We start from the raw sequence: 27152 nt of genomic DNA, 5'->3' as shown, positions 1-27152 counted from the left end.
AGAACAGCCTATAATTTCCAGGAAAGCAAGTTTGTTAACTGATCTGAGAAACTGGAATTTGTGGGGGTTTTCATTCTATGCCCCAGAGTGCTGTGCATAAATCCAAAAAGGTATACCATTCAGAGGGTGTTAGTAGAATTTCATAAAGGAGCAGAAGGGCACCCACACACCAGTCAAGAATACATATTTGGTTAATTTCATCTCTCCACTTGATTAAACATCAGCAGAACAAATTGCATCTGTAGGTTGCCTAAAGAGGGTTGAATCATTACCTACTTGTACTCTCATGGCTCAGTGAGGCAATCCACACTGGCCAAGAGAAGTGAAGGGCTGACACAATGATCTGCCTCCAAGAATAGAGGGGTATTTTCCTGGCAGCGTCTTGATAGATTGCCTACATTCATTAAATTTACTACATGGTCCTACAGCACACTGCTATATAAAGGGCCCCAACTATCCTGGCTTCAGTGCCTACGCTTCCCCTCCTCTCTGATCTCTTAACTGGGGGCTTTTAGTTTGGTTTCAAAGCCAGTGGTTTGGTTTGCATTTACCCTAGCCCCTTCCTCTGTCCCCACAGCCTAGGGTAGAACAGGGCACATAGGAGTGACTCAATAAATATTTACCAACGGGATGTATTCAACCTAAAACTGTAATGTGACAAAGCCAATCTACAGCCTACTTGGTGGGGACCCAGCTCTACTTTAAAAAGCTGCTCTTAGCTTTGAAGCTGCTCTTAGCATGAAGTGTTGCTCCATGCTGCCACCAAACCACAAAGAGCCAGGCATCATCCTCCAGAGTGCCATTTGGGTCTGGGACAAAATCTTATCAAGGTTTGAATGTCTAGGAAAATTAGCCGTGCCGATGGGCTGGAAGAATTCTGCCTCAGGCTGCAACACCAATGCTCTGGGATCACTCACTTGCACTCTGAATGGAATTCAGGCAGGATGGGAACCAGCCCTTAAAGAAGTTGGTTAAGGTCAGGCCTCCATTGTTGCCTAGGTTTGCCTTTGGGGGGCAGTTAGAACTCAGATTCAGTACTGATATTAATGGCTTCTTCTGGCCAATCCTGATTCTCCGAATTTTTACATACACTGTCCTGTTTCATGAAAAGCTGCTAAGCTCACATCCTCTTCTCTTTGGCTTGTTACTTCTTACCTGGGGTCCAGACCCCACAAATAAGGTGCTCCTAAGCGTTGGGGGTATTTTATTGTGTTTTATCTTCTGACCTCGGTATTTGCTTTTTAAATTGCAAATGGAGTAATATTTAAATTGTGCAAGTTAAATAAACAGAAAATATATCCAGAAAAGTGTTGTTAGCAAATGCTTTTTCTTAAATGACTCTTTGTTTCTCCCACTGCTACCAGAAGGAGTGAGAGTTAAATAATGAGTGAGTCCTGACTAGGCCAGAAATCACTGGCCTAGAAGACTCAGAATAGGAGTGGAGTGATCCTTAACCGTCAGGTTGTTAGACCTTGTTTATGGGGCGCAAGAGGACCTTGGTGGAAACCTCGCTTGTGGGCCCAGAACCTGACCTGCCAGAGGGGGGACAACTGAATGTGGCCAAATGCACTCTGAGGTACAGGTTATCTGAAATCTGATAGCTGTGCCCCAATTAGACAGGAAGCAAGAGTACGACTGGGTAAGACGAAGCTGATAGCTACAACATAGTCCTTGTTCAGAATCACATGCTAACTCTATGGTCCCAGTTAAGCAGAGGCATGAGTCATTCCCAAAATCAAAGACACAAATCTATCTAGAGCAGTAAGCTTGAAATCATGGCTAGGAAACCAGAGACCTCTCCTTAGCCATAATCTGCAAGGTGCAGGTTGCAGAAAACATGGGTTTTTTTCCTGTACCTTCCATCATAACCTCCTCTAGATTTCTACCTCATTTCTACATATTTCTTCTTAACACTTGGCATCTTTTGGCCTGCCAATCTCTATATAAGGCTAAATAATAAAGCCAGGGGAAAGCCAGACTTGTGCAATTAATTTCTGAAAAAACAGCTTCCCACAATTTGGGAATGCTCCCATCCTCAAGAAAAAGGTCACTTGTCCAACCTGTCATCAGAGTAAGTGGGAGATCAGCTTCTTGACAACAAACAAATTGCTGTGATTCTCATCTGGAAACACCTGCTTTCACAAATTTTAAATCAATGTGTATCTTGATCTCCACTTCCAACTCGGTGAGATAAAAAGTAAACAAGTGAATGGTACAAAATACAGCAACTGTGTTTGGTTGACCCTAAGCCCAGAGCCACTTCAATACATGGGATCTTAAAGGGGACTATTAACCCAATCCATGTCCCCGAAGCAGGGGATGAATGCAGCCAGGGACAGAGGTGACAAAAAGGACTGTCCTTGAGTAACAAGGCAGGTGGTCATTATCTCCAACACCATATCCAAAGGGCTGGTCACTGTGCTTTTACCTCTGGCTCCAGACACAGAACACACAGAGGGACAGTGGTGTTTTCAATATCTATTTGCTAGCAGCTGGGGCTGCCTTTGCTTGGAAGCCTTTCATGGGGAGAGTCTCACACATTGACAATATGAAGCCAGAGCTTAGAGCTGGAAAGAGAACACTTTGGGCCATGAAGTGTCAAGATGGAAAACCCTCTTTGGAGTAGGCCTGCTATCCTTGTCTATGTCATGCCCCACCCCCTTGTACTGGTGGGAATATCAACATTATAGGCCCATGGCGGGGAGGGGGAAGATGAACATTCTGCTGGACACAGGTTTGCTTATGTGGTCTGCCCACTCACAGGGCAAGAGGTCCCACATAAAATCTGAGAGCACAGCACAGCCTCAAACTTTAACCACACGGATGGTCCTAGCCCTACTGCTCAAGGAAATGGCCTCCCCTCCCACAGACACTTTAGATGACCCAAAAATGTCATTCTAAATCTATTCACCAAACTGAGGCTTCCCTAAACCACTGGCAGAGAAACTCAAGATTCAGGTATAAAAATTGAGGCTAATGTGTGGTTCTCTTCCAGGCCCCAATTTGGAACTGAAGCACTTATAAAGATTTAAAGTCAGTTATAAAAACAGGTGAATTCTCCCACCTAGAAATGGACCATCTATAAAGGAAGTGGAGAAAGACTGTGGGTGTGTGGGTGGGGATTGTAATTAAAGTAGTCAAACTTTTATTCATGGCCAAGGAAGGTACCTATGTTTATTAGACATGTGTATGCATCCCAGACCGGGCCCTCGTAGCTTTTTGAATCTTATTTTATTTAATTCCTCTAGTAGAGCTAAGGAAACAGCTTCAGAGAAGTGACGTACATACTGTCATTTCTGCCCTAGAAAATGCAGTGTGTCGACACGAGAGAAACGCTGGGGTGAACACGAAATCAACTGTGATTCTGGTCTGGGGCTGATGTTTAATCATTTGGAGCCACGTGGCTTTACCCAAGGCCCCGGTACCGGGGTCCTACATTTAGAGCTTCCAGGCAGTTCTCATCATGACAATGAAATACACATCGGTGTCAATGGATGCGCTCACCCCTGCATAGTAGTTCATAAACTCCTCGGGGGTCACCTGCAGTGGAAAAGTCAGAAACAAAAACAAAACTTTGCTTCCCACCACTTCAATGGAGGCCCATCTCCAGTACCTGTAAATGGGAGGGAAACTTTGGTCAAGGCTTTTTCGTGACACAGATCAAGAAGAGAGCTCAGACAAGAGGAAACAGTCAAGTTGAGGATGACCGTGAGGGGTACAGAGGGGAAGATGTGTAGAAAGTCAAAAATTTCCAGACCAACCTAAATGGAAAGTGAGATACAGGTTCTCGCCTTTCTTTAAGAGCAGGAGCCCATCTGTTTGGATAAGTGCGACTGAAACTCAGAATAAGAAACAAGTTTCTTTAGCGGTAGTTAGTACGAGCTTTCTGTGACACGTCAGAAATAGCGCCTCAGGTTCTGGGTCAGGGCAAATAACGTTTCACCTTTCAGAAAGTGGGATTCTGTCCTGTGGATAAAGAAATAGATTTCTAGTGAAGTACTCCATGGCTTCATGCTTTTTTAAGATAGAACTTACTGGTTTCAAGGCACAAAGTGAGTAAAAAAAAAAAAAAAAAGAGGCACCCGCTGCTCCATGCCTCCCTGCCTCACCCAGGGTGGGTGCTCTCTCCCTCCTGTGCCTATAACGGTCTCTTTGGAATATCAATTAATGTGTTTACCTAGGCTAGAATTTTGTATTACTTTCATTTTAGAAAGAAGAAACAATAGTTGTCAATCTTATTTTTGACCAGGTGTAGGCAATATGTACACTGTAGTCCAACCATACTGGCTGACGTGGCTGGGTGAGTCAGGGAAAGAACTGTCTTCCTGTTTGGCTGAGCTCTCTAACCAATCAGTTTAGCCCCAAGTACAGCCTGGCTTACAGGGGAGGACACGGAGACAATAATGATGGCCGTTTAAGAAACGGATTGTTCTCGAGTGAGTCCTCAATTTGAAGTGTCGCAAGGGATTAAAAACATCACAAAAATTGAAACCCAGAAACAATTCAAAACCCCTCTTCCACAGAGTGCCCACCTATATCTTCTAAGAGTCATAGGAGCTGATTAAATCACTTACCTTTTTTTGCTGCAATCAGAAGTGAACAGAGAAAAAAAAGTCACAGGACCCATATTTCTCTCCCTGTACCTACCCCTCACATAGCCCCAAAAGAGTAAAATGCAGAAGGAAGGAAGTCATTGGACTGAACTAATAGTTAAGCTGGGCTTTTCAGTGGCCTAGAAGTAGAAGTAAATATGTGCATAGCTTTTACTAAAATTAGAATACCATCAATGTTCTCCTTTCTTCAATCTCTTTACTTATTACATCCTCCTTTGCATCCCCCCTTTACCTAGCATCAGACCCCATCTGAGAGTCCGGTCACATAAAACTGGACATCAGAGCTAAGACATTTGATCACTCCGGAAAAGGCCATCAGTTATTCTTAGTGAGGTGTCTGCTTGTTTCCTGAGACTCAACTTATACTGAGGATAGCCTGAATCACAAATCCCATGATTTCCCCAAGTTTGCCTTCAGCCTAGTAAATCACTTTTTGGTAATAATGACTACTTAATTATTTTGTTGGACATTAGTAAAAAGTAAGAAAGTGGACACCCCTGCCCTTGGTCAGCCTCTTGACTATGCCACCCTTAGTGATAGAATATTTATCATATAATGGAGAAGGTCCCACATGGGAGCAATGGAAATATTTGAGTCATGATACAGAATACAGTACCTTTTTCTCTGCTTAAGACTGATTTAAAAAAATCATAAAATAAGTTTAGGTTATTTATATACACTCAGTAATATATTTAAAATAATTTTAATTACTAAAAAAAATCTTCTATGAGATAGACTAGACAACAAGACCCATATTCTCTCAAAGGCTAATCTGCTTCTGAGAGATTTTTTTAGAAACATTTGTAATTGTAAAATAACATATATAAATGAAAACTTTTTCATACCTAGATACTAAAAAAATAAGAAGTGAAAGTTTCACCCAACCAGGGTGGGGTTTAGAGATAGAATAGGAGAGAGCGTGGCGCCTGAGTGGTTCAGTTGGTTAAGCGTCTGACTCTTGATTTTGGCTCAGGTCGTGATCTCAGGATCATGAGATCGAGCCCTACCTTGGGCTCCATGCTCAGCAGGGAGTCTGCTTGAGATTCTCTCTCTCCCTCTGCCTGTGCCCCTCCCCCTGCTCACACGCTCTCTCTCCCTCTCTCTCTCTCTCTCTCAAATAAATAGATGAATCTTAAAAAAAAAAAAAAAGAATCAGAGTGAAAAAGCTTCACTTCATATATTATTTGGTTGCTTTCATACCTCCATTCACATGGTTTCTGGTGCACAGGGTGCTCTGAGGGTAGGATGTGGAGATTATTAGTACAGGATCCATTATGTCAAAATGCATGACTACTGTAAACCCCAGGAGCCTTCACGACTACTTGAGAGCTTAGCCCAGACTACTAAAAGTTCACAAATTTGAGTATAATACTTAGTTGAGGAGTCTACTAAATTTCTTGCCTTATTTTAAATTCTGTCTTACTTGGATATCAGTTATATTTTTTAACCATAAATGAGTGCACTGGCTTCAAACGTAGCTATGCTTCACCATAAGAAATCTTAATGTGTAAAACAACTCAATTTGGAAAAGATAAGTTAAGAACTAATTCTTCTGTTTATAAAAGAATTTACCATGGAGTTTCTTTACACCCAACAGTTCCTTGCGCGTTTGAAATATGATTCAATGTACAAAAGTGAATCACACATCACTTTTCAGAAACATTTTCATTATGTCTTTCGGTGAGATCTCCCTGTAAAACCCTTAGCACAATACCCAGTAGATAAGCAGTCAATGAATGATCCGGATCCATAATTATGCCAATGAGGTTCATGTCCATATTTTATGTAGTAATTAGAAAGAGGCACTTCTGAATCTTTTAGAGACAAGGATCTCAAATATAAATGTGAATAAGCGTCATCTGGAGCACTTACTAAAATTGCAAATCCTTGATCTCCACCTAAAAATAATCAGATTCTGTAGTTCCGGGGGGCACCCCGCAAGGTACATTATTAAAACATACCCCCAGATGATGATCATGCACAGTCAGCTGGGTATTAATACAGGGTCTGTGATACTCAGGTGATAGCAAATGCTATAACTGCTAAAAACCCCAGTGACCTTTATGAGTATTTGAGAACTTAAGATGGCTTGTTAAAATAAATGTCAAAAGGGACAGGGGTGGGAACTTTAAATCAGCTGAATCATAACAACCGGCCACTTTGACTTGGGTTAGAGCAAAGGGCAGCTGAGGTTTCCCCTGGCAATGAGGAGAAGGAACCACCTGCAGAGAGAAGGCAAGTACACCCTGGGATCGCATGTAGAGGTGGGCTAATTTGGGGGAAATGGCAGTTGACTATTTTTCCACTGCCATTTCAGAGATCAAAGGCCAGCAATGTTGGAAGAAAACATATGGTTCAGTTCTGTTATTTCTGTCCCTAAGTATTCGGCTGCCCTACAGAATCTAGAGCCCCCCGCCTTTCTTTTAATCCACATCTGTAATCACCTCAACTAAAAAGAAGGGTATTTCTCCGTCCCCAGCAGGAAAATGTCAGCAGGAAGGAAATAAAAGTTTGCCTTCCTAGTCCCCTAACCCCTTGCTAATAAGACTTACCATGAAGTTTCATAGAAAAGTTGGGGGAAATTCCCTTCAGGAGGGGAAGGCTTGTTTCCTATTCATATCATTGCCATCTTTTCTTCCTGCCCAATGCCCCACTACTCCAACCTGTGTGACACAGGGGAGTAAGGAAGAACCGTCCCCAGGGTTCTGCTGCTCTGACTGTCAGCCAAGGAGAACACTCCCTTCCCCATCATCAGAGCCTCTGGAACACTTAACAGCTGAACTGGGGCCAAGTTCAAAAGTCCAATCACGGCTGTTGACAAAAGCCATCTCAGCCTGGACACAGTCGCAGAGATACAATGCCTTACCCTACCAAGCTATGCATTTGTAACTTGAAGATACCAGTTAATGGAGGTGGGGTTGTGACTTTTGTTCTTAAGTTCATTGTAGTTTCGAAATGCAAGTTAATCTCAAAGCCCACTATAGAGGAAATCAAAGTAAATTCTGTTCCCTGACATTCCCTTCACTGAAAGCCTCCCTTAAATGGCATTCCTACACAGCAAAATGTGATGACAATGTTGTGAGTGTGAGTGTGAAAAGCACTGCCACCTCCTGAAACACCTGGTGAATCATATTCCAAAAAATTAAATTATGGTTTCATTTTGAAGTTCAATAGGCTTTGTTGTAGTCTAGTACATTGGAATGTGGCTGGCTAAGTATGGTAACCATGAAACAGAGTGTTAAATCAAAATATCACATTCTCCAGACGATGGGTGTTTAGCTGTATGTGGATCCCTTACCAATATATTGCGCACACATATATCTTATCACTTTCTCTCCCAACTTTCTAGATAGTCTCTGAGGAAATATTTTACCTCTATTTATAAAGAATATGTTATACGTATTTCTTAAGGCTTTGGACCTATTTCCTAATTACAATTACAAATTTGACAAAAGAAATTCCACTTAAGCTCCTGTACTTACCAATCCGTCTTTGTCATAGGGTGAATCAAAGTTATCCAGAAATTTCCTGAATACTTGTTCCTCGGTCCATTCTCCATTCTGATACTTAGGGTGGTGTTTTGCGTTATATACCTCACGAAGATCTTCAATTGTTATAACTCCGTCTCCAGTCTTGTCTAACTTCCTAAAAGCTTGCATAATTACCTCTTTTCTGGCTCTAGACATGGGAGGCTAGGTAAATAGAAAACAACACACACACAGACAACACAAGTAAATGAGCTTGTTTTGTACCATACATCATGAAATAGCTACTTCCTCTCAGGGTTGCATGAAATGGTCTGCACGTTTGTTTGTTAACAAACATTTTAACAAATGTTTGTTAAACAACATTCATGACAATTACTCCAAAAAGTCCCTAAACCTGTTATCAGTCTCCTTCCCACCTCCTCTACAGTACACTGACAACTTCTGAAAACAAAACCTCAAAATAGCCAACCCAAACCATGTGAAAGCCAAACTCAGCAGATACACTGATTCATGAGGCCACTTACTCTTAATGTAAGAAGAAATTCATTGAAGTCTATTGTTCCATTTCCATCTTTATCAAACCTCCGGAAGAGCTCTTCTGCCTCTTCCTTTTCCATGACCACGGCATAATCATTTAGCCCTTTCACAAATTCTTTGAAGTCAAGGGTTCGGTTATTATTGTCATCCATAATTCGAAACACTCTAAAGAAAATACACACATACACACAAAGAGAGAAAGAAAAAAAAAAAAACAGAGAACAAGGTGTAAGGATAAAGATTTAAAAATAAACCACTTTCAAGGTTTTTCAAAGTAAAATGCAGAAGCCCTAGATTCTGTTCTCTACCCTCCTTCCAAAATTGGAGAGCCTCTTCCCAGCATCTCATAAAATAAGACGTACTATGTGATTCTAATTCTATCACATTCTGAAAAAGGCAAAGTTATAGAGACAGTAAAAAGACAAGGGGAAGGGGAGAAGAGAATAGGCAGAGCACAGGGGATTTTTAGGGCACTTAAACTATTCTGTATGATTTTATAATGGTGGATACATGACCCTATGCACTTGCTAATGCCCACAGAACTTTATAGTACAAAGAGTAAACCCATTTTAATGTGTACAGATTTTCAAAAAATTATTTAGGAGGTCAGGAGAATTTAACTTAAGTAGACAGTGACAAGAGAACCTAACTGTATTACAAAAGTTTGAAACAATCTCACTGAAGGTGGGGGTGGGGTATGCTGACTTAAGTACCTGTGGAAATGGGTAGAGTCTGTAGGACCAAGGGGCAAGGAAGCACACATAAGCACTGAACTCTGGTTGATAAAGATATTGCCCATGGAGATTTGAGTTAACAATTCTGATATGCTATAAGGTGTACTGGAATTGAACAATTAAGTAAACAGATGGCAGATAGTGGAAGCTAGGTGTATCACTGTTGAAATGGGAATTTAGATAAGCTAGTTAAGTGTCTGACTCTTGATTTTGGCTCGGTCATGATCTCAGGGCGGTGGGATGATCGAGCCCTGCGTTGGGCTCTGCACTCAGTGCAGAGTCTGCTTGTCCCTTTCCCTCCCCCACCCTCCCCCCACCCCCTGCCCACCGCTTGGACTCTCTCTCGAGTAAATAAATGAATAAATAAATAAATAAAATCTTTAAAAACCAGGGGAGAGAGATCAGGCACAGGATCTGACCACTGGAGGCTAACAGTCTCTTTCCCCTTGGATTTCCTGGTCTTGAGGGCTTCTCACGCTATCAGAGGGTCCGAGGACAGGCCTTATCGAGCTGGGGGGGTATTCACTGCAGCGGGATTCTCTCCCATGGCCGCCCCAGTGGCGAGCAAGACCAGACGGCCTGCGAACAACCTCCTCCCTCTTCCACACCCGCCGCTGTTGTCACGGCTGCCGGGAGTGTCTCTCTCCCTGTCCTGCTGGGTGTCTCCGGGCCCTGGGCATGCCTCTCCCGTCACCTCCAGCTGTCCCAGGAGCTGTACTCTTCTTGTCGCAGACACAGCCTTGCTGAATCTGCGACGAAGACCTAAAAATTGTCACAAGGGACTTCAGAGATCACTTCTTCCAAACTGCATTTTACAACTAGGGAACGGAGACCCCAGGAGGCCAAGACTTGCTCAAGGTCATAGGGCGGGTAATAGCCTCACCTGCCTGTGTTCTGCCTCTTTACTTCGTCCCCCTGCTACCCCCTGGCCTGGATCTTACCTGCCAAGTCCTTTGATGCCTGCAGAGCCCCTGGCCAGGCACTGCAGTCGGAGTCTTTCAATGGGGTCGGTGGCCGTGGTGAGCTTTTTCTTGGCCTGGATTGCCATCTCTCGATCGTGGCGAGCTGTCCCTGCCATCTGAGAGGAGAATTCACAGCACCTTAGCAGAGCTCGAGCCTCATCACCTGCTTCTGGCTGGGCCAAGGGGTCAGCAGCCTCTTCCCAGAAGGAAAACACTCTCATCCACTTCCCCAGGAAAAGCCTCGAACCTCCCAGAATTTCCAACTTTTGGCTAGACCAACTATGTGCCTGGTGTATTTCTTGCTTACTTATCTAGCCCTGCGGACATCTGACTTCTCCAGCCTGGACAACAGTTATAAATAAACAGCCTTTCCCAGATATACTTTCATCTTGCCAAAACCCTCCTCCTGCCATAAAATGAAAAGTCCCACCTCCCTATACTATCCTTTTTGAGCCACCCTTCTAGGCTTTATTCTTGTATTTAGCATTCTACATATTCCCTTTGACACCCCATTTAGTATTCTCTTCTTTGGTCTAAACATTAATTTTTATTGTTTCTGTCTTGACTGAGATTCTCCACGCTGGGCCTTCATAACTCCTGCCCATAACGAGCAGGTTTTAACAGGTCAGTGTTCGCTGATACCTGGATTCTTAAGACAGAAAATGGTACATAGACACTCTCTCTCTCCTGACAAATAGATATAATATCTTTTTTTGTCTACAGTTTGGCTTTTGTGTTTTAAATATTCAGAAATAGGAGAGGGTGGGTAAAGGGCAGCTCCCTCCTGAGAGGTCCCTGAGCCAGATACAAACTCCTGCAGTGAGCTTGGGTTTCCAGAACCTGCAGGACAGTGGAAAACACTCTGGGCTTGGGGGCCTGGAGACCCAGGTTCTAGTCCAGACTCCAACCCACTCCCAGTGACATCTGAGTAAGTCTCTGGGCTCTGGTTTCTCTTCCTCTGTCAAGTGAAAGGATTGGATTAAACGATCTTACACTTCCTCCCTGTTCCAAAAAGAACTAATCCTCCTATGAGCTCACTGACCCAGTAAATGAGGGATTCTAGAAATTACTTGTCTTAATGTGAGTTGTGAATGAAGGAGCAAGACAGTTGAGGGGTAGGCAGACACAGCATTTAAGTGCAGAAAGGATGGTGTTGGAATGGACCTGCCCTTGGCTCAAGGGCCTCCCCCTCCCTGGCCAAGTGCTGGCACTTCTCCTGAGGGCCACACCAGGAGCGGATTCTTTTCAGCGGGGATAACAACCCTCAGACTCATGCTCTCTGAGGCTATTCCTCTCCAATACAAGCTGTGAGTTCTCCCCACAAAGATGTCATTATTTAACTTTAGAGAGAGGGAATCTCAGACTGAAACCTGAGACCAGAATAGATAAGTCAGGGACAGGAATGCTCAACTGCCTCATTTCCTACCGCACCTCCTAAGAGCCGACTTAAAGGTTCCCTCCTTCTTGATCTGCATTCTGATTCCCACGACATGAATGCACCTGGGAGGAATTCTTCTCCGTTCTCTTGGACACCAGGGCAAGAAGGAGGCCTTTGTCTGTTAGGTCTTGGCTGCTTCATTCCACATCAAGAAGAAACAGCTCTGCCCAAAGCTGGGTGGATCCTCCCTCGCTTCCTCCAGCACCGACGGCACAGGTTTACCAGAATTCCAGATGGCCACCCGCCACACTTTTGGAGACCTCCCTCTCCGCTCCTAGCGGGCCTGTACAGACAGTGTTCAAACTCATCCAACAATCTCACCCATGGCCCCAAATCCCCTGTCTTCCTGGCAGCATTAGCTTTCTTAAAACCTGCGTTTTCCCGTTACTATTTTGTCACCTGATGTCAAGCTGACAACTCCTGGAACTTGATCCCAGCTTCCAGCCCTAACGCCACCCCCATGGAAGGCTTCAGCCACAGTCAGAACCCTCTCCAATACAAGCACTTCCTAGCCTTGACCTTGGGCTGCTAGTGGCACTGGCCCTGGCCTCACCCCACCTGTCCTCTCACCACAGGAGCTGGAATGGAAGCAATCAGCAGTCATGTGCCCTCCTCGTTCTTTTTTTTCTTTTTTTTTCTTTTTTTAGATTTTTACTTATTTATTTGAGGGAGAGAATGAGAGAGAGAGAGAGAGAGAGAGAGAGAGAACATGAGAGGAGGGAGGGTCAGAGGGAGAAGCAGACTCCCCGCTGAGCAGGGAGCCCGATGTGGGACTTGATCCCACGACTCCAGGATCATGACCTGAGCCGAAGGCAGTCACCCAACCGACTGAGCCACCCAGGCGCCCCTGCCCTCCTCATTCTTAAACCCGCCTCAGGGTCTGCTCCTTCCCCCTCGCTCAGCGCTACCTGCCCAGTGGTTGCCCCCCACCACTCACCTCCACACCCTCATTTCCACTACTTGCCCCCTGCCTTTTGCACCCCGCCTTCCCCGTTCTGGTTTGCCACACCAGCAACAGTAGGCAGGCAGGGAACGGAGAGACACATAGGCTAAAAACCAGTAATGGGGAGAAGTGAGATCTGGCTCCCATGGGTGTCAGAGACAGCATGAGAAAGAACCCATGTGGGGCTCTTTTTACACACCTTCAAGATAAAATTAAGAACATCAATCGCCAATGTTTATTGTGCCCCCACTACGTGGTAAGCGCGTGCCCCGTCCTCACAAACACCTTAGGAGCGGAATTGACAACAGAAACTCAAACAAATACACATGCATCATGTTCGCAACAGCATTCCTCACAGTAGCCAAAAGGCAGAAACAGCCCAAATGTCCATCCACAGATGAACAGATGGACAGACTGTGGTTCCGCTTGTCCAAGGCCACCAAGTTTTCAGATGCACTACTTCCATGTGGACCCAGGTTTGGGATCATATTAACACTGCATTATCCTCTACTGTTCCCACGCTCCTGCCTGGTCCTTCTGTGTAATAAGTGTAAACTTGACCCATGTGAGAAGAATCGACTCATTCACTAATTCCACAACTATCTGTTGGGTAGATACTGTTGGTCAGATTCTGCTAGGTGCTAGGAACCCAAAGATGGACTAAGGTCTGTCCCTGTTCCTCGGGAGCCCAGATTTCACTAGCAGGTGGAGAAGGGGATCTACCCATGGGTTTTTAGGGTAGAGTGAGAAAAGTACAAGATTAGTGCCTCAGCAGAGAGCCATGGGAATTGGGGAAGTGACCTCAGATCTGGGCCTTGAGGGGTGAGTAGCAATGCAACAGGCAGAGAGCAGGACAAAGCCACTAATGAGAGAAGAAACTGCATGCACAGAGGCAAGAAAGTAAAGCCAAATAACAGAATATCATTCCGTTATAGAAAGCACTGAGGTATGAACACCATGCTACAATGTGAATGAGCCTCAAAACCATCATGCTAGGTGAAAGAAGCCAGACACAAAATGTCGTATACTGTATGATTCCATTTATAGGAAACATCCAGAACAGTCGAACGCACAGAGAGGGAACACAGACTGGTTGTGGCCAAGGCCTGGGGGAAGGCGGCAATGGGGAGTGATTGTGTAACAGGTATGGAGTTTTTTTGGGGGGTGGGGGGTAATGAAAATGTTTTGGAACCTGATACAGGTGGTGGTTCCACAACATTACAAATGTACGGTATATTTTTAAATGACTGATTTCATGTTATGTAAATTTCATCTTAATTTAAGAAAAAAAAAGCCCTATGAGTATTTACAGCTATGATTTCTATTTCACAAATAAAGCAAGTGGGGCACCGTCGGTGTGGCTCCCAGGAATTCACACACCCCGTTAGGACGGTGAGATGGCCCCGAGCCCCTCCTCCCCCAGCAGACTGGGGAACTAAGGCATAAGCTGGGAAAACAACTTGCTCCAACGTCCTAGCTGACACCCAAACGTAGACCTTCTGACGTTCAAGCAGAGCTCTTTGTACTTCACCACGTTTGTGAAATAAGACAAAAGAATCTCAAAGCACAGTTCGACCCACCCACCCACAGGAGAGCAGGGCAGAGTCCAGGAAAGCATCCTGTGGGTTCTAGCTCCCGCGGCCGACCCTACACAGTGACCACGCACATGGTGACCTCTGGAGGTGACTTTGGTATATTCAGGAAGAAGAAGTCCATTCTCTCCTGTCATGATTCTTGAAACGCCCATGTTGACCATTCGCTTTCATCACTTAAGTTACCCAGTTCATGGACAAACAGCTAGTATGTTCTGTGTGCTGTTTTCAAGTCACAAGTGTCAGAGAGGAAGGATGACTCTGAGAAGCAAGCCCTTGAATAGCGTAGAATCTTAAATTTGATTGAAGATTAACCACTGAAGTCCCATGGTTAAGCAGGACAGGAAACAAAGTTTGGTAAGAACTGGGGGTTTCAAAGAAAGCACAACAGGGAAGGGTTTGGGCGAAGAAGGGTGACACCCTGGGCTTCTGGGGTGTGCATTAAGGCTCCAGGCACCTGGGCAAGAGTCTGTCCCCAAACGTGCGTCACCGATATCACCGCACGGCATAAAGCGTCCCTTGACTGCAGAAGACCCTCCCTGAGCCTCTAGGAGCCCGCCGGATGACAGCAGAGGCGGTCCAGCCCGCCCAGGGCTGGGCCAGGAGAGGATGCCCTCCCCAGGCACGTGGCCGCAGCGCCACCTGGTGTTGGCACCGCATCTGCGCACTTCTCCAACAAATGTTTATAAAGGGCTTAGTTTAGAGCGGGTCACTGGGTTAGACTGGGGAAGGCATAAGAAACACAGTGTTTCCAGAGGAGGTGGGGAGAGAGCAACCCACTACTCAGCCACCGCAAATCAGAAGAGGGTGGCTAACCTGCCTTGGAGCGGAGCTCTCTGAAGACTTCTCAGAGGAGGTGATGTCTAAGCTTTAATCCTAAAGGAAAGAGTGGTTATCCAGGCTAGGGTCGTGGGGGACGGAAGAAGGAAGGGCACTGTGCATTTCCCAAGTGCCAAGGCCCAAGCGAAAGAGAAAGTGGTATAATTACGGACATGCAAGTGTTCTGGCAGGATTGCCGCACGGTGGGCGGGTGGTGAGATGAAGCCGTTGTTGGGATGGGGGGCGGATATGGGAAGGGGAGATTTGGAGAAAGAGAACACTGGGCAGGTAAGCAGGCAGCAGATCACAAGGAGCCTGGGACACATGCTGGGCAGTTTGGATCCTGTACTGAGAGCAACAGGAGACCACAAAGGGCTTCAAAGAGGGAGTGACAGTTGGGTTGTCAAAAAGCCCTCTGATTCAGTGTGGACAACGGGCGGGAAGGTGGCCCAGACTGGGGACAGCCAGGTGAGAGGTCCCGCTGACTGGGTGAGATATTGGCAGCGGGGACGGAGAAAGGAAAAGAGATCTGAATGTGTGGAGGAGAGGGAGGGCTCGGCGGTGGCCGCCAGAGCTCTGGCTTTCTGCTCCCCGCCCCCACCCACCCCACCCACCCCCCCACCCCCCACGGATGAGGAGCAAAAGGCAGAGACCTGGAGATGTGGGGCACAGACTGGGAGGAGCCACCAGCAGCAAAGCCAAAAGAGACTTTGCTACAAGGCTTACCAGGTCTCCTCACACGGGAGCGAGTTAAGGCTTCCTCATCCCACCGTCCTGGGGCACAGCTGCCGGCCACTGCCAAAACGCTCTGCTTGGATTTCAAAAGAAGCATTGTGAGGCAGGATATGGAAAAGCAAAATGGCATGGAGGTCTGTCTCTTCATGAGTCTCACTGAAAAGTCTTCTTGGCTGAGTTCAGAGACAGATTGAAACTCACTGAACCTTGGAACGGCGTTAAGCCCCAGGTTGTGGTCTTTGGTGCCCTCTTGTGGTAATAAGCTGAATTACATCTTGCTCGTGGCCATAAGTTGAGTTAGGTCTCTGTCTCTCTCTCTCTCATGAGACTACACCCAACAACCTGCACACTGACGTGAATCTTAAAAGCCAAAGCGACAGCCCCAGGAATCATTTATCCAGACATCCATAAAGAGAGAGCACCAAGATCTTCCACAACCTCTTTGATGCAATACCCGAAGGAAACGTTTCACTCCACCCTCTAAAGCACACTACCCTCTTTGTTTTCCGTGACATTACACTTCTGGTTTTCCTCTTTCACAAAAAGGGTGGTTGCGTGAAGATGCAGAGGGAGCCGAAGCAGGTTTAGTCAGGTCAGACAAACTTTAGAGAAGGGGAGAGTTAGCCTGTAAGAGTTGGAGGGGAGGACAGAATTAGGGAAACATGGTAGAGGGAGCAGAGGGGAGGTGGGCGGTGTGCCCAAGAGGAGGAGGGAAAGCAGTTTGGCCTCGCCTGGCTGGGCAGGGATGGGCGTGCGCCACGATGATGGGACCTGGTTTTGCCTGGACAGTCCTCCTTGCACCCCCACTGCTTGGGGTGCTGAGGCAGGGGGACAGGGTATACAGTGAGGGAACCTCCCCGTGAGGAGGTCACACAAAGCCCGGCCCTGTGAAAACAGTAACCATCCAGTCTTTCCAAAGACTTCTCCTGCCTCTGAAGGCCATCAAGCCCGGGCCGTGTCGTGAGTTTTGCCTTAAAAACATTTTTAGGCATTTCTGTAACTGTTAAACACCTGCGCCATTACACTAACCATTTCAATAGCAAGGGACCCAGAGTTGCTATATAGTAGCTCCGTGTGATTTTAAACATTCTTCTATTTAGAGAAAAGAAAAGAGCAAGGCAATGTCACAAGTAGGTAGCGGCGGCTTAAACTGTAGAGCTTCAAACTCATTCTTAGGAGGTCAAAGACATACTGGCCTTCTCTCAAGCCAAACCTTTCCCCATCTTCCAGCTCAAGCTTGACCCGGCACCTAAGGGCCATCCCCATGGGGAGGGAGGACATGCGGGGGTCTCTAGCCTTTCTCTACTTGGGAATGGGATGTAAGACTCAGATTTTGATTTAGACTCAGTGCATCTTCTAATAATTGAAATGTCATCCAGGGGTGGGGTGAGACATACAACAGATGGTGTTTGAAGGCAATGGTTGGGAAATATTAAGCCATCTCTACTGACTCCATCCAGTCCATTCGATAAACTAGTTACTGCTATGGGATAGATGGCAAAAGCCTGTAGTTCCTCAAGAGTTTCCCTTAGAAAATGTTCCTCTGGAGTAAATTAGATCCCAGGGCTCAGAATAGCCTAGCAGGTGGCTAGGAGGTGTCCCCTCTGGGACTGAAATGAAAGACTCAGAAGATTTGAGGAAAGACATGGTTTCTGCAGTAGAGTCCTGGGAACCCACACCCCCACCCCCAGTATAATCACAGGTGTGGGTCAGTGTTGTTGACATCCGGGGGGGGAATCCTTCATTGAACCCATCTGAGCTCAATTCAGCTAACCAGACCCTTAGCATCTCTAGCTACTAGCAAGGGGCTGTGCTAATTCTTCAGGCGGTATTATAGAGCTGTGCTACCAGCCAGGTATGATTTCACCCACCCTGCCCTCCCTCCCCATCCCCAGGGGATATTTGACAATGTTTGGAGACATGTTTGGTTGTCACAACAGGGGTCTGGGGGTGCTACCGGCACCTAGCGAGTAGAAAGAAGCTAGAGATGCTGCTAAACATCCTACAATGCACAGGATGGCCCTTGACAACGAAGAACCCTCCAGTCCAGAATGCCCGAGGCTGAGCAGCCCTGCTGGAGAGAAAGAACTAGGAACATCAGGGACAATGAGAGCATTAGAGGTGGTGTTGGAAAATAAATGTCCATGCCCCACCCCAAGCACAGGAAGTTAGAATCTCTAGGTGTGAGTGCAGGGATTGGCTCGGGGCTCAACAGGGAGCTCAAATTCACGGCCCTGCAATCAAGACCCTGAGCTGAGATGGAGAGTCAGACGCTTAGCTAACTGAGCCACCCAGACGCCCTTCAGAGGGTTTTAATGTGCCCCAGAGTTTGAGAATATACGCAACAGGAGCTACAAGGTCCCTCTAGTGGCAGGAGTGAGACCTTGAAGGGAGGGGCTAGAGGAAAGATTACAACATAACCCAGGATAAACAAACTGAGGGTTCTAGAGGGGAGGGGGGTGGGGGGAGGGGTTAGCCTGGTGACAGGTATTAAGGAGGGCACGTACTGAACGGAGCACTGGGTGTTATACGCAAACAATGAATCATGGAACACTACATCACAAGCTAATGATGTAATGTATGGTGATTAACATAACATAATAAAATTAAATTTTAAAAAAATTCAGGCATGAAAAGAAGTGGTAGTAACCACAATTCTAACCGCTCCTGGGGCCACACCCGAGGCTCAATGTTTTACGTGCGCGAGCACAAGGCCTCAAGTGGCAGGTTCTATCAAATATTGCCGCCCTATTCCAGGAAGTCGGCACTGACCCAGAGAATCCGGCTCACTGGCCCGAGAAAGTGCCAGAGGCAGTGGCAGAGTTATCTCTGACACCTGACTGTGCTCTGCCTGTCCCCACATTCAACAGCGACATCACGGGGCTCATACACTGCTTTGGGAATTCAGCGAAGGTCCGTGAAATGAGAAGGAAAGCAAAAGCTTCAAGGAAGCCACTGCCTCGGAGGGCTGGAAGGCTTTCACTGCAGGGGAGGGAAGGGGGGAGCAGAGCAGAGCAAAGCCAGGCCGCAGGAGGGTCCTAAACACACCCCCCTCCCTCCTGCCTCAGGGTCCTTGCTCAGTTCGTAGAGTGATGTACAAGGTGTTGGGTTTTCGTTTTTTTTCTGAAATCTAAATTCAAAGCTACTGCGCTGATTATCTTCCATTATATTTACTCTTTTCCCACAAATTATTTTTAAAATTTTTCCACAGCATATGAATAGAAGAAACAGCTGGGTTTTGTTTGGATTGCTAACTTCCACATAGATCTGAAGTATGACAGTGTGTAATCCATACTTTAATGACATTAGCACACTGGAAATGAGATGTCACTGAAGTCTGGCATCTTATTGGGTTCTCTCTGTGCCGAAATACATTTTCTCAAGATGTGTAAAATTCAGGCTTTAGCTGTTGTCCACAGGCACATTTCTCTAGAGCCCATGTCTGCTCAATCATAGTCTTTTATTCTTTCTGCTGATCTTTGGGATGTGATTTAAGTCCTCATGTTACTGTTTATGATATGGCATGATTTGAGAATAATGTTTTATAAATATCAGTGTTGTAAAGTGTCTACTTCATACATCTGCTTGAAATTTCATTTTATTAATTCAACCAGGGCTGGGATTCAGGCTCAGTAAGGTAGGTGGCTAGGGTGCAATGTTTAAGGAGGCCCTCAATCTCAGGACTGTGCAAATGTCAACCTTGCACTTGCCCAAGCCTAAGAGTCAGTGCCTCCTTAAATATTGTGCCCTAGGTGCCTACTTTGCCTCACCCTAGTCCTGGTCCTGAAGTCAACATATGTTTATTGAACACCTGTTATGTGCCACACAATAGTAACGAATGAGGCAACCAAGGTCCCTTCTAGGAGTTTCCATTCCTCAGAGTAGTTTTAACTTTGTTGAATTTGAACTACATCCAAACATTGCAACTGGTTTATTCTAAGGTCATTCCAATCTCCTGTGACTGCTGCATTCCTCTTTCAGTTGGGTGGCCACGTGAATGAGTTCTGGCCAGAGACTCAACTAAAAGTACTGAGGATTCTGGGAGAACTCTTCCATCTTGTTTGCCACTTCCTGCCTTGAACAAGAATGCAATGTCCGGAGACGTGGCAGCCTTTCTGCAGTCATGAGGAAAAACCCAAGGGAATCACAGAGGATACCAACTTGTAGTCCTAATATCACTGTGCTGCTGAACCAAGTCAGCAACTGCCTAACTCCACACCCCTGTCATGAGGAACCTATTTGCTTAACACACTATTGGTCAGGTTCTCAGTTACAGCCCAAAGTATTTCAAACTGATATGATTGGCAAAAGCTTATTTGTGCTTTTGTGCTTGGATTGACCCTAGATATTGACCTTTACCTGGGTAAAATAACTAGCAATCCAGTGTGAGGAGAGAAGCTCCCCCTGAGAAGTGGGAAGGGAGATAATGTAACTCCATTATAATCTGTTCTCTCCGTGGAATTTTATCAGCATTTAGCAACCTCTGCAGCATTTTTGGCTACAAAGGAGAGTGAGAAATATTGTTTAGCCTTATATTCAAGGACCCATATAACTAACACAATGTGATATCAGGTTTACTAAAGCACAGAGGCCCCAGGGTTATGAGATCCTTATAATGAGCATCCCCTGGGAATCTCTGGAGGCAGGAGGCAGCGTAATAACACTCTCCTTGCTGTCTCCTTCTCCATCTTGCTCTGCCTTGAGTCTCTGGGGGTTTTTACCAGGAAATTGCTTGCAATCTATTCTGGTCAGGCATCATGCTACATGAAAGATCTTAAGGAAGCAGAGTAAGAAAAGATCTAAGCTACACAAAAGTAAACAAAGATTTGACTGGATTTATGTACAAAATGCAAATAATAATAATAATAATAATAATACAAAAGAAAAATAAAACTTTTGTTTTAAACTCCCTGGTTTTAGTGACCAGGCAACATTCCAATATCCCACTTTACAGGTACTGTGAGACTTTGACCTCAGTGATTTCAAACCCACTGTGAAGACAAACCCCAACTGTATTATCTCCCACTACTTTTAGATGGGAGTAAAGGTCTGACTACCATTTGTATTTTTGCAACATTAGAAACAAAATAACTTACTTAGTAACTATTTTATAGTCACTTATAATGCTTCCTTTGGAGTCATTTGTCTATATAATGTTTATTTTATTGCCACTTAGAAATCCAGCCAATTATTTGCATCTTGCAGGCTCTTAACCCATACTTCCAGAAAACCAAGAAGTGTTGATGGATAGAAATCCAATGTCAGAGTGACAGCAGCAGTGTAGACTGGCATATCAGACAGGAATTGTGTCCAACTACTCATAACAGAAACAGGTAATTGTCTCTGAAAATGATAGAGGTTTATTTTCCTCTCATGTAAAGAAGTTTGGAGGCATTTCAGAGAGTCCATGTCCCAAGAAACTATGATCTTTCTACCTTACTGTTGTTTTTATCCTCAAGGTTGCCTCCAGTTACAAAAGAACCATAGCTGTTCCCACCATTGCATCCACACCCCAGGCAGCAGAGAAGAGTGAGGACAAGAAGAGTGTACTTGGTAGCTGAGTCATCCCTCCTTAATGGCTCCCACAGGACTCTGCCCAACTCCTTCCACTGAAATCTCATTGGCCAGTCCCACAAAGGAGGCTGGTGCTATGGTCTGAATGTTCATACCCTTCCAAAATTCATAAGTTGAAGTCCTAACTCCCAGTTTTAAGGAGGTGGGGAATTTGGGAGGGACTTAAATCATGAGGGTAGCATCTTCATGAACGGGATCGGTGCCTCATAAAGGAGGCTCTGGAGAAATCCCTTGCCCCTTCTACCACCAAAACAGCAGAGCGAAGGTGATGGCTCTATACCAGGTAGAGGGCCCAACCATGCTGATGTCTTGGTCTTGGATTCCTAGCCCACAGAATTATGAGAAATACATTTTTGTTTTTATAAGCTAACCAGTCTGTGGTATTTGTCTAGAACAGCCCGAACAGATAAAGACAGCTGAGAAACCTAATTTTGGGCTGGGTACTTTGCCATCCTTCAGGTTGTGTTTATAAAGAAGAGGAAACTGGCAACTGGCAATTTCTGCCACAGTTGGCAGAAGAAATAGAGTCCTTCTAGAAAGTGTGTGAGCACATCCAGATCAATTTATTCCACAACATCATGCGAAGCAACCAGATCACCCTGATGGAGGAGATGTGAATCATGGAATCAGAAGTTAGCACATTGATGATTTCTGGTCTCTCAACCTCTGTTCCCCCAAAGCAACTAAGATCCACCTTTCTCTGGGCAGTTATCGAGAAGACCTTGCGTTTAAGCCAACATAACCTAAAATGATCTAGACCTGGGGACATCAAACCACAGCCCATGGGCCAAATTTGCCTCTCCACCTAGTTTTGTAAATAAAGTTTTATTGGAAAATAGCCACACACATTTGTTTATGTGTTATCTGTGGCTGCTTTCATGCTACAACAGCAAAGTTCAATAGTTACTGCAGAGACCTGGCCCACAAAGCCTGAAATATTAGTTTGACATTGATCAGATTGCTCTTTCCATCTTCTCAACCTATGCCACTCTCCTCCACACCTTGTCTTGAAAATCGCAGTAAAACTGGGGATGAACTCACTCACATCACCTGCCCCAAGTCTATAAAGGTATAGACTGACTTTGTCCTCCCTCCCCCGAAGGAAGGGAAAATTGCCTCCCGTCTAAGGATAATCCCCACCTACAACACAAATTCCAACCCCTCTTCAACCCTCAGCCATCAGTTATGCCCCTTTCCTCCCCTCCACCAGCTCCTCTTTTTAGTTCATGAATCTGCAGTGGTCCCTCCATCCTAGACTGCCTCTAGCTCTCTCCCTCCAGAGCCCAACTATCTGAAGGAGTCTCACACTTCTCCACTTTCTCACATCCCCTTCATACTTCAGTCCACTGCAGTCTGGTCTCCACGGAGCATTCTCTCAGAAGCACTGCCAACCTGACTGCCAACTTCAACTGTCACTTCTAGTTTCTATTTCACTTTGCCCAGCAGTTGACTCTATTGATCATTCTTCCTTCTTGAAACTTCTCTCTCAGTGTCTATGCATCTACTTTCCTCTGTCTCCCTTCCTCTCAGGTCTGACCTATTTTGCCTCTCCCTTGTCCTCTGCCTGCTTTTTTTTTTTTTTTTATTCATGAGAGACAGAGGGGGAGAAAGAGAGAGAGAAGCAGAGGGAGAAGCAGGCTCCCAAGGAGCAGGGAGCCCGATGCGGGACTCGATCCCAGGACCCTGGGATCATGACCTGAGCCGAAGGCAGACGCTTAACCATCTGAGCCACCCAGGCGCCCCCTCTGCCTGCTTTTTAAAACGCTGCTGTTTCCCAGGATTTGACCTTTTATCCTCATCATGCTCTCATGCCATCCCATGGCCATTTCAGCCACATCCACTGACAGAATGATGACTCCCAAATCTTTATTTTAACTCATGCACTGTGCTAGCTTCAGAGTCAGATTTCAAATTTCCCACAAAATGTGTGCACTTCAATGACCTACAGACACCTCAAGTTTAATGCTCCAGAACCAAGTTCATTATCTTTTCCTCTTATTCCTTGCCTCAGGAAATCATACCACCATTTCCCCAGGTCATTACCTTAGACTCCTCCTCACACTCTACAGGGAATCAGCAGCCAAGTCCTGTAGACTTTCACCACCTTGACACGCCTTGCCTCTCTGTTCCCTCCCTCACCTCCATTGCCATGGATACCACCTTAGTCCAAGACCTGGTCACCTCCCATTTCCACTATTGCAGTTACCTCTTAGCTGATTCCTTGTCTCTAGTCTTCCTCCCCTCCAACCATCCTCCAGATAACTGTCAAAGCAATCTTTAAAAATTGGAAATCTGAACTTCACACTCTAAAAAACCCTTTGGTGGCTCCCCAATGTGTGCAGGTAAACAGCAAACATCTTAGCATTTGAGGTATACACTGGCCCTGCCTGTCTTTCCGGCCTTGTTTCTAGTATTTCTCCACCCCTTTAAAATCTATTCTGCATTTATACCCACTCACATTCCCCAAACACCCTATGGTTTTCTGTCCCTGTGCCTTTATACATGCCATCCCACGTTAAGGAATACCTTCCCTCACTTGTTGGCCTAGAGAAGTCCTGTTCTTCCTTGTAGAGTCACTATGGTGAAGCCTCACATAACTACTCTCGCCAGAGTGAAACAGCTTGCATCTTTCTTTGTATAATCTGTGCAAAACCCAAACAGTGTCCATGTTGAATCATGATGCAACTCTTCGCTTTCAGAACCGCCTCTCCCACTAGACTAGGAGATTCTTAAGGGCAAAGGCTGTAAACTTTTTGTCTCCTGTCATATCATCAGCACTTAGCAGGATGCTACTAGATTGCTACTGGAATTGATCATTGCTATTGTTAGTAGATCATTGTTATTTGAATATAAATAGAAATTAATGTCCACAATTTAAACCTCAATATTTAAGATGCACAGTTACAAAATAAAGACATTTCTGTAGTGATAAGATTTTGGTTAAAAAAAGAAAAATAAGAGCTCTAAAAACAGGAAACAATTTCATCTACTTAGTATGATTTAACTACACCCCAGACTAAAGGCAAGATAAATGGTACTGCTCAATTTAATAAGGTCCTTCTCAATTTTGTGATCAGTCAAATCAGCTCTACAATTTTTAGCAAGCTCTGTCCAGCCCACTTTAATATGAATTCTGCTTTTGTTTTTGTTTTTGTTTTTATAATCTAAGTGGTTAGTTCAGCAGGGTATGGCAGAAATACCACATCTTCCAATGTCGGAAAAACCAAGGTCTGAATCAAAGCTCAGTCTCTTAATTGTATTATGAGTTGGAGATATTTCATCTTCTTGAAGTTCGGTGTTTTCAATGGTCATACAAGCTAGTGGAAGCAATTCGCCCAAACACTTCACACTTCGGTACTCTGTACATAGTGACTGCTCAGTGATGTTTATTTCCTTCCCCTTTACAGAATAAAATTGATTTCTGTACCTTTTTATCTGAGCATTTCTTCACAGAGATGGCAAATCCTCTCCCAGAACCACGCGCTTTCCTCCTTAGACTGACAACCAAGAACTCATCAACTGCTGGTTTTCTCTTTAGAAAGTAACACCTTTCAGTCTTCTCTTTCTTTGTTTAGCTAAAACTAAACAAAGTGGTCAATATAATAGATCAAAAACATTGATTTACCTTAAATGCCAACCTGCTGCCACCAGTTGCTGGGAACTGAAACTACGGACGCTCTCCCCAGGTCTGTGTCTGGGAGGGCTCAGCCCCTACCATCCCCCTTGGCCCCTACCCAGTCACCTTCCTCCGCGGTCTTGCTGGCCGCCCTCTTGGCGCCGATTGCACAGTTTGGACTCACTGAAGCAGAGTCACAGCCTGATTGGCTTAGCTCACTGTCAATCCCTACCCTGGCCCCGCCTTTTCTCAAGTTTACACTTTTGTTGCCTAGGAAATGCGGTGGCTGTGAAAGCCCAAGCAGTTTCCCGGGGAAGGAAGCCAGCAGGAAGTGTAGCTGGCGATTGTTTGGTTTCAAGGACATCAAAAATTGCCTCTTGGTTGTATAAAATAATGTTCAGCAATAAATAAATAAATAAATAAATAAATAAATAAATAAATAAATAAATAAAGTTCAACAAATTGCCTTACTCCATTACGCAATCCCTTCCTGCCCTCTGTTGCCTCCAGATGGCATCTTGCTAGGGTGTCTCATTATCTCTCAGGTGAGACTTAAAACCTCAACACACAGGATGCCACGTGTAATTCTAAGTGATTCAAAGTCCTCTCCTTCTGCACAAGTTCACACTGACAGGATGCCATTCCGTACTGTTTCCGCCCTTGCTGTCTTTTCTCCTTTCTTCTCCTCCTTCTTCTCACTTCTCTTTTTACACTTGTTCCTTAGCAATGAATTTGCCACATTAGAAGCCGTCTCGTGTCCCGTCTAGAAAAGAGTGCCTAACTCACGCTCTCCTTCATTCTTGTACCCCTGACATCCACCCGACCTCATCATTTCCACCCTTTCTCTCCCTTCTGTCATGAAGTAGTCCAAAAAACTAGAACTCTAATGATGAAGACTGGAGTTCCACATTCTCTTCTGCATTGTACATTATGTGGATTCTCAGACAAGTGTGGCCATTGATTTCTATAATCTCTACAGAGGACATTATATTTGTCTTGTTCACTTCTCACCCTGGCCCTGGAGATCAAAGAGGTGTATTCTCTGTGGATTTTAATAAAGATTTGCCTTGGTTGAAGGAATTTCCATCGGAGTGTGGTTTGAGGAACAAAAAGGGGCCACTTGCAAAATAAGTCCTTTGTCTCTCTTTTAGGATAAATGCTGTTTTCAGAAGGCCCTTCTCTATGGTACATGACACCCACCAAGCAGCAAAAAGCTATTGACACTGGCAAGGTACTTGATGTGCGACACACCTCCACTTCAGGATAGTTCTGAGTGTCTTCCCCACACACCGTTAGCTTTTCATCCAAAAACATGCCTCCTTACTGCAGCTGACCTCAAGGTACTAAGCTGTATCATTTCATTTTCACTAAGTGAAATTACTAAACTAAACTAACCAGTGAGACAAGATGCACTGCGAATATCAGATAGATATTAACTTTCAATTAATTCATCAGTAAGACTGCGGGAAGCCACATGAGAGGACCAGCATACTCTGGATCATCTTTGCATCTTCCACAGCACCCAGCAGGATGCCCTGTACAAACAGGAAATCAGTCAATGTTGGCTGAGTCAAATTGTTGAACTGGGTAAAATGCACTCATATTAAGGACATTCAAAATATGAAATCTAGAAATAGTTCCTTGGACTAAGTAGAAGTTTGCTTAATACAAGTATTCCATTTACCTCCTTTTTCAAGGATAATTGGTTGACATTTAAACAAATAACCATCTCACAGTAGCCTGCAATTAGGATGTGATAAACCAAACAACAGAAGATTGACATGGGGGGAAAGCAGATCCATAAGAGCATTTACTGTAGGAACCAATACGTGATCGTAGTTGGTGCTAATGTAGAAGCAGATAAGCAGAAGAATCATTACATAATGAAGGAAAACATAAATGACAAATTGAACTTCATTTCAGAATCTTAAAATGTAGCTCCAAATACATGTCTTTTGTATGTAGATACTTACTCTGTGTCATATTTCATGCCAATTAAAGATCAACAGATTAAATATTTTGCCTGTGTTTATCACTTCTCAATTGTGTTATTTTAGGTTACAATTCTGGAACCACTCCAGGTCCCACTCACAAAATAAAC

The 27152-nt window shown here is 44.9% G+C and overlaps 1 protein-coding gene across 8 annotated transcripts in view; it reads right to left on the bottom strand.

Annotated features, from left to right (window-relative positions):
• CAPSL (calcyphosine like) overlaps window positions 1-25117 on the bottom strand; it is a 29073-nt gene extending 3956 nt beyond the window's left edge. For 2 of the 8 annotated variants that reach the window (XM_088023522.1, XM_088023524.1), the window contains exons 1-4: window positions 25061-25117; window positions 10314-10450; window positions 8626-8803; window positions 8096-8305 (exon numbers count right to left, since the gene is read on the bottom strand). In XM_088023522.1, the coding sequence (XP_087879648.1) occupies window positions 8096-8305; window positions 8626-8803; window positions 10314-10450 (525 nt within the window). In that variant the 5' untranslated portion in view covers window positions 25061-25117. Of the gene's footprint in view, window positions 1-3214; window positions 3614-8095; window positions 8306-8625; window positions 8804-10313; window positions 10451-15852; window positions 15927-24862 lie in introns of those variants that run through there. The other 6 variants (XR_015768229.1, XM_028098099.2, XM_028098096.1 and 3 more) reach the window with 6 other exon arrangements.
• Window positions 25118-27152: the final 2035 nt, after the last annotated feature.

The sequence above is a fragment of the Eumetopias jubatus genome, unplaced genomic scaffold (assembly GCF_037043125.1).
Source record: "Eumetopias jubatus isolate StellerSeaLion01/CBP00866 unplaced genomic scaffold, mEumJub1_p1.0 scaffold_5, whole genome shotgun sequence".
Classification (NCBI taxonomy): Eukaryota; Metazoa; Chordata; class Mammalia; order Carnivora; family Otariidae; genus Eumetopias; species Eumetopias jubatus.
Note: the sequence above shows the minus strand (reverse complement) of the source record. Positions and strands in the feature narration are given on the sequence as shown.